Below are 8,419 nucleotides of genomic sequence, written 5' to 3' on the forward strand. Positions count from 1 at the left end.
TATGGACTCTCCTCCTCCCTTTTCTTGTATGCTTGTTCTTGACATGTAGGAATGAGCAGAGACATATGAACTCCCTACTGGGAGTGGATTTTGAGCAGCCATTAGGACAGGAAGCTCCTACCTCACACTTGACTGATTGCATGATGGCTGCTTGCACCTGAATATGTTGGGGAATTCCAATTACTGACTTGTCTCCAAGTCCCTTATTTCCGAAGCTTTCATGATTTGTGTCTTCAATCAGCCTTGCAGGTGCCGTGAACTCCCACTGAATATTGTCAGGGGGCTCCCTACAGTTGTGCTTTCATGAGGATTTCATGCCAGGGCCTTTAAAGGAGAGACTGGTCAAAGGAGGTCTCTGATATGAACTGCTGGAAGGGAGCTCTGCACCATATAACCTTTAGGGCCCAGCGTGGAAGGGGTACCTGATTTCCGCCTCCTTGTTCCAGCTAAGCAGTCTCTTAAATACCTGTTGTTAGGACTGAAGATGAAAAAAGCACTGGCATCAGGCATAGGCACAGCCTTTTCCTTGAGGTGCAGCTCAGACATCGGGCGAGGCCGAGGGCCGACAGGCATCTCGGGTTCTTCCTCATCTTCCTCTGCTGCAAGAAGCATTTTTGTGTTTTAATGCAAAATACAACTCGTTCTGGAGTGCTGGAACATTTGTCTCTGTCATAACTAGAGCTAAAAGCTAAGAATCATTGAAATAGGATGATGAAAGCTTGAGGTTCCTTGTTTACTTGCTTTCGCCAAGGCAGAATTCGCTGCCCAGTGCTCTCCCTGGCAAAGATTCTACCCTCTCTGTAAAGCCATTAATGCTGGTAAACCCACAGTATCTTCACAATAGTTTCCTCAGATGCTTCACTGTCCCTTCTGCAAAAAAAGCTTCTTGTAATGACAGATTTGAATCTTTCTTGCTATGGTCTAAATCCATTATCTATTCTCTTATTTTCCATGGACACAGAAAATAGAGAATTCTCTCCCTCCTGCAGAAGGCTTGAGGACCATTATTATCTCTGCGAGGATTTCTGGATCCTGGAGCAAAACAGCAACAGTCTTTCCTAAAGTTGTTGTGTTCCTGAGGTCTCTGATCACTCTTGCTACTTTCCTCCAGATTGTCTACAGGATTAACATGCAGTTGAGGTTCTACTGGTGCAGTGGAGGGCTGGGTTACTTCTTATATCTTGTAATACTATCTTCCTGTTTAAATGCCCTCATAGGCATTTCTTTTCATTGTGCTCTGGAATTATGTTGCCATCAGTTTCTGATCTGCACAAAGCACAGATTATTTACCACAGAATGGCTGCCTGGCCTGTCACTCCCCCCTTTGCATTTCTGCTGCTGACTATTCTCAAGAGTGACACTTCAATCTCATCCTTATTGAACTCCATCTTATTTTCTTCAGACCATTCCTCCAGTTCATCAAGACCTGTTTTTCTCCTCTTTGTAAGGCTCTCCATGGAGCCACTGCCAGATCTGAGATTGTGTCTGGATGAGCGCACATGTGCCCCAGAGCAAACATGGAGCATGGGCACTTTGACTTACACCAATCAGAAATTCTCAAAATTGTCCCATTTCATAATTCAGTGGGGGGAAGGTTGAAAGGGCAGGAATGAGGCTGAGTCTCTTGAACCTGATGCCTATGGAGCAGATCTCCAGGCGCTGTGCAGATCAGTGAGGACCCTCAAGGAAAAAAGCACAGAGATGCGGGCTAAGTGGCTTGTGAAAGAGAACCTTCTGCCTTTGAGGATTTCTTCTACCTGCTGAAGTCAGATGCTGTTTTGTAAATGACACGGTAAGATTTTGCTATTTTAGAGATCCCAATCCTCTCACTTAATTAGCAAGAGAGGAAAAAATATTTTAAGAAAGGACCCTGATGGGTTAGATGCATCTGATTCATCTTCTGGCCAATGCAAAGGAGGAAACTCTAGTTGAAAGTTTTATCCCGAGTCCATGAAGTGAGACAGATTCCAGGAAGAGCCTGCTCCTTTAGGGTCAGGTACTGTACTTGATCTGGTAATGGTCACATCAGAAAGACAGATGAATCAGCAGAGATCCTAATCTAGATGTCAGAGACATGAGCAAAGTGGCCTTTTCAATGCATGCTATTATTGCATGCAAATTAGGATTCTTTCTTTACACTTCTAGTAGCAAGAGTTCAGCTCAAATTCACTTGAAAGATTTTTGGATAGGCATATGAGCTGGAACATAGAGTTTGTACTTTTTAAGCTGGTCTATTATTTAACAGCTCAATTTTATGTTGTAATATACTTTATAATACTCTTTCTACAGGCTTTAATAGTTAAAGAAACATTCTTTTAGAAGTACTTTTGTGCATAGTACTTGTAAAATTGGTGTTAATGTTAATGCTCGTATTTATATATTACAATACTTCGTACTTGCACCTTTTATCTACAGATTTCAGAGTGGGCTGACAAGGAGTGAAGCAAGGAAATTGTTTTTCTTCTTTAACAGTTCAGAATAGCGAGGCCCATGATCACATAGGATATTTGAGAGCTCTTACTTAAAAAGAGTAGTATTCTGAGTCACTGTTCTGTGCCTTCACTATTAGATCATTCTTTTTCTTTTACTTGGAGGAATGCTTAAAAAAACACTTTCAAATGGGTATGGAACAACGCCTCAGGAAAATGGACTCTTAGAAGGATCAACCCCATGAAGACCATAAAGAACATTGTTCCTCTCCTCATTTTCTTGTGTCTGCCATACAGCAAGAAATATATTCATGATTCTGGCAACCATATACCTTCAGACTGGAAAACATGTTCAGTTCCTCAGCCATAAAGAATAACATGCTAAACATTTTTCACTTAAAGTAGGGCACAGAAGAAAGGAAACACTGAGGCCCAGATATGCAAAGAATAACATGATTACAGCCTCAGCTCACGTCACTACCTAAGCTGTCTACCTGCGTATAGAAACAGTATGTTGCACAGTTGCCAGCATTCGTAGAAGCAAAGGTCAACATGGTATTCACAGATGGGCTGGCAGCACATCGGCTGCAATCCAACGCTTGTTCTTTGACTGTTTTCTATACCTAAGGTGTATCAGTGTTTAAAAAGTCACTCTTCTAGTCAAGCCTGCCACGAAATCATAAAGAAACATGAGTCAGAGCTGCCAAGTTCAGATCTAGGTTTGAACTCTCCTGAAGTTCAAGGAAATTCAAATCTGGGGTGTCATCTTGAATTGTGCTTCATTAGAATGGTAATGTCCTTTGGTTGTGAAGCCATAAGCACACACAGGCTACAGTACAGCATCAGTGAGAAATTTGATGATTAGGATTTTTTTTTTTACTGTACAAAGACCAGAACTCTTGTGTAAGGACATTGCTTTACTTCAAGCTCCCATGAATCATCCCAAGCTTTTACCTTCATCTGACATTCTGAATTCTTTGTCTGTTTCTGCACTAGACTGCAAGACTAGCTCCCTGTCTTCCTATAATAAACATATCATCATAATAATCCTTCTAGTGTACACAAATCTTCGGAAGAACTAGTCTCTCCTTCCAACAATGAGGGTAGGTGATCTGATGAGCTGCAAGTACAGAGTGTATTCTGGGGGCTAAGAGCAACCCTGTGTAGCAAATAGTCAGAAGAGGTTATTGAGAAAGCTGATTGAGGCAGCAGAAACAAATAGGAGATTAAGCAAGGTAGGTTGAAAGAATAAAGGGAAAACAAATGAAGTAACCATTTCAAATTGTTTCTGAACACTGGGTTAGGGTGAAGGATATTTTCAGAGGATGGAATGGTACACAGCCATGTAAAGGTCACAGGCATTAACAGCTTAAAACATAAACAGAAAATAAGTGGAATCAGCTGGCTGCATCTAAGAAGCAATAGGATGCTTCACTCTAAGCACAACTGAAATGGATCCACATGCAAGTGGGCAAGAAAAGGTGTGTTCCCAGATGGGCTGTACATGGCTGCACAGCATCTCCTGTACTGCAGCTGGACTGATCAGCAATCAGCAGAAGGATTCTGGACCGGTCAGATGGCCACAAGGGAACCAGACAGGGGTACGTGTGGGGATTGGGAAATTCTTGCTTGCTAATCCCAGGGAAAGACTTGGAGCCTTGTTCCCCAAAACTGACTACACAAGGCAGATGTGACATGCCATATCAGCTCTGAGAGGGCCTTGGTGTTCCTGAGCTTTATACAGCAGAATGGAATAGATGACTATGGTAAATCTGATCTAACAAGGGATTTACAAAACTTTACTGCATCTCAGCCCTATGGTTGACTTCCATGAACTCTGAAAGAAGTGATGAGGTAATTTTATGAGGTGTTAGAGATCAACTTCACTTTTCACAATGAATTGATAAACAATTCAGGGAATAGGCCTGTTTAGAAATGGCATCATACAATGCCAAATAACCAAGATCCTGTTCCTTTGCATTTCTTACAGGAGATGGGAGAAAACCTGACCAACCATTCGAATTTTAGGTTCTTTTCAAAAGTATGCCAAGCCAGGGATTGTCACCCCAAGGCAGGAGTTAGAAGTGGTTTTAGTTAATTTTACGCACTCTGATCCTATGCATGGCCGCAGATAAAATGTCCATGACACAAACTGTAGATGTAGTTCTTGTCATATAGTTCGCATACTGGACTGTTTCTAAGCTATCCACAGAAGGTAAGTAAATCACAATTCTATTATCAGTAGGCTTAAATTTGATATACAGGTGACTGTACCTTCACTTGAAAAAAATGTAATGGTCTGCAAATCCAAGCCAGCTGAGAAACAAACAGAACTATATCAAGTTGTTTTAATTTGTGCTTCTGACTAAAGACTCTCACAAACCCCTTAGCAACTGCGGACATGTGTCCAGTAAGTGCCTGGGCCTACAGAGGTGCTGGGAAGATTAAAGCGAGAGTGATCTGCCCCAGGCAATGTTAAGACAGTATTGCGTGGTGTTGGAACCAGGCTCCATTCCTGATAAATGGGCTATAAATATGGATGAATACAAGTATAGCAAATGTGGGGATCTTTTGGGGCTGAAAAATCAAATGCAACAAACATTTTCCTTTTTGCTTGTCTGAAACTCCTGTCCATCTATTTAAAATGAACTATTGTGTCTTTTTTTTAGCCTATCACATCAACCTATTATCAGACATTTATTAGGAATCATGGAATAGGAGAGAATGTATTTTATTACCTATTACAGCCTGTTACATAATCAGAGAAATGCAGAAGAGCAGAGCAGGAAAGGATCACAAAAGGCCCTCTGGTTCATGCCTCTGCTAAACCAAGATCAACGAATTATTATATCTAAGCCTTTTCTGGCAGATATTTTTCTGACCTGCTCTTAACAATATTCAGTGATGCTGGGCTTCCATAACCATCTTCATGACCTTTTCTAGCCTCGCCAGTAGAAAATTCTCCCCTGGTGTGAATCTTAAATCTGTTACTTCTTCATCATGGAGATAATTCCCCTCCTACCTGCAACAGGTTTTTATGCATTTGAAGATGTTTCTCTTGTCTTTCCTAGCTCAAACGACCACAATTCTTTCAATCTTAGCTCTTGCTTCCTACTAGCATTGTTTTCACCATGCTCTTCTACACTCCTTCCAAGTCAGCCCCACTTCTCCTAAGCAGAGCACCCAAAATGAGATACAATATCCCAGCTGAGACCTTATCAGTGGTGAACAGAATAAAAGAGTTGCTTTGCTCTGGTTAGCTTTCACTGGCCAGTTAGAAGATACCCATAACTGGATTAAAAGGTCATGGTTTTACTGTTTATAAATCTCACTACTTGCTTGCCTTTTGAAAGACAGCAAAATGTTGTTGGCAACTGTTGAACTTGTGATCAGAAGATTCAGATTCTTTTCTCAAGGACTGTTACCCAACTAGCTGTCACCTAAGATCCTTTATTCATGAGTTGTTTATTCCAGTCTATGTGTAGAGCCTGGCACTTTCAATTTTATTTAGACCATTTATCCAGTTCCTTAAGAGCTCTTTGAATTCTAATGCTGCCCTCCAGCACGCTTCCTGTCCTTCCTAGCTTCATGTCATCTGCAAATGTAGTAAGCATATTTCCTCTTCCATCATTCAGGTCATTAATAATGAACTGAACTGAACTCAGGACAGGCCCTTGTGTTGTCAAACCTTACTTGGGCCATCGCTACTCTCCACATAAAGGGGCCGACCAATTTCTTTCCCAATCATCTAGACCGTGTTTTTCTAGCCAGCTTGTGTTCATATAGCTTGTTTAATCATTTGCTCCAGCACTTTTTCAAGAATGGAAGTTGAACTGACCAACTTATAATTCTTCTGCTCCAACCCCACCCCACATTCAGGATGTCTTGAAGAAAAACTGCTTGAAGTTCTGAGATTTCTTCAACCAGTCTTTTAAGTATCTGAGGATGAAATTAATTAGGTCCAACTGACTTGAAAACTAGCCTAACTGAAGCTCTAGCTTGTTTTTTCCAATTCTAGGCTGATATCTTATACTTTTAGAATGATGTTAATAAGTGACAATGTCTTTTTTGATTAGAAAAATGTGCAAAAAGGCATTTGGCACTTTGCGTTTCATAAGTATCTGTTGCGAGTCTCCCCTGACCACTGAGTACTGAAAAAATAGACTGAAAGTATGTATATTTTCAGATCCAAAGATCTGTATATGATTTGATTTGGTTCTCTATGAAGCTCTGTATTTACAAATACAGAAATTGATCTTTGGAAATAGAAAGCTTCACAGAGAATCAAATCAAATATGACTAATCGGTACAGGGACTGCAAAGACCAAGTCTACACCTGTGCAAACACAGGCAAGCACATCATCCTGTCCCGTCGTGAAAGCATTACATGTTCAGCATACCTGATACCACAATTTGGTTTTACGTGCACTAGCAACCAGAGCTTCTCTTGGTTGAATCAGGGATAAGAGGAAGAAGATATATACCTGGCACTTCTGTTGTGGGATATGGGCTCTTTTCTTCATTTTCATTGGGCTGATAATCATCCACGTTGATCTGACAGAAATGGAAGGAGAAGCAGCAAAACCTTTATCAGACAAGGCAGAGAGTTTTTATTCCCTTGGAAACCCAAACTGTTCATTCCATCACTGCACAGAGTGCTGGTTGGCAGCAGACCTTACCTTGGTAGCAGGTGGGGATTCTCCATCAGCAGTGATTGATTTCAGCTCAATTTTCTCCTCCTTTGTCTCCTCCTCCACAGCTGTTTTTTCTATCTCCTGTTTCTTTTCGGGACTAGCAGTCCTAACAATTTTACAAGATAAAAAGCAAAGAGTTACAAAGGTGAAAAGCTGTTTCCCTTTCAGGAGCTTCATGAAGTACAGCACACACCATGAGAATGATCAGCTGGCTGGCACCTCCATTTTGAGTCTGGCTTACATACCAGCGCCTCCACCTTGCCCTCATCTGCAGGCAAAGGAAGAGACTCTGCTCTAATTCTGTATAGCATCCTTTTATTTTATAACTTTCTCAATGGCATGTATTTGTGTGGGTGTGCATGCACGTGTGGGGGATGTATGTGCCTGTGTGTTTGTGTACATCCGTATTCTAGGTCTGTCGGTAGGGATCTCTTTGATCACCTGATGACAAAGGTATGAAACATTTTTAACCCATATCTTGTGGACTTCCACTAGATTGCCTACAAAGTTTTGCCCCTCACTGCACTCCTAGAGCCAGGGAAACCTGCTGACTAGCATGCAGGATGAAAGATCTGCACAAGAGATCCCCTCCAAGCAGCCTGGAGGAGTGAATAGAAATAACCAGTAAGGAGAGGCTTCCCCACTGTGGGCAGCTGGGAATGACAAAGCAGCTCTACATCCAGCTTGTGCCTCCTAAGAGTCTGCAGAAGCACTAAAAGAACTGGCAAGAGAAGAACAGTAAGTGGCATCAAAAGAGAAGGAAGCTGCTGAATCTTGTGAGGGGGATGACTGTCTGAAAATATACCTTGTGGTCAAAAGCAATCAGAAGGTAATAGGGAGATTGAAGTGGGATTGTAACACTGACACCATTTCACACTCATTCTCTGCTGTTGCCCTGAAAGCTCATCAGTCACCCAGGCTTCCTTTCCTCTGCTCACATCATTGCAACTGTGGGGACTCCCACCTCGTGACACCTTCTTATCCTTTAGTTTTACTTCTCCCACATAAAAATTTATATTTATGTAATTCCATATATAATCACATTAATCACATATATATAATCTATACACACCCACAGAGAAGTTGTATATTACATATACACACATACTTACTTGCACATATATATGTGCATAATGTGTGTAATTATACTCACAGGAATGCGTGCATATGGTAGATAGGTGTATGCAAATGGATTTACCTAGCTAGCTTTTTCCTTTCTTTTTCCTCTTCCTCCTCTTTCTGTGCAGATGTTAAACTCTCAGCATCAGCAAGGTTGTCCACAGCAATGGCCAAAAA

General features: G+C 41.4%; 1 protein-coding gene across 1 annotated transcript in view; it reads right to left on the bottom strand.

The window, feature by feature from the left end:
- CACNA1C (calcium voltage-gated channel subunit alpha1 C) overlaps positions 1-8,419 on the bottom strand; it is a 489,781-nt gene that overhangs the window by 89,304 nt on the left and 392,058 nt on the right. The window contains exons 16-19 of the mRNA XM_009647934.2: positions 8,322-8,419; positions 7,109-7,229; positions 6,914-6,983; positions 467-599 (exon numbers count right to left, since the gene is read on the bottom strand). The exon at positions 8,322-8,419 is cut by the window's right edge and continues 10 nt beyond it. Coding sequence (XP_009646229.2) covers positions 467-599; positions 6,914-6,983; positions 7,109-7,229; positions 8,322-8,419 — 422 coding nt within the window. The remainder of the gene's footprint in view (positions 1-466; positions 600-6,913; positions 6,984-7,108; positions 7,230-8,321) is intronic.

Source organism: Egretta garzetta, unplaced genomic scaffold (assembly GCF_000687185.1).
Source record: "Egretta garzetta isolate BGI_Z169 unplaced genomic scaffold, ASM68718v1 scaffold511, whole genome shotgun sequence".
NCBI lineage: Eukaryota > Metazoa > Chordata > Aves > Pelecaniformes > Ardeidae > Egretta > Egretta garzetta.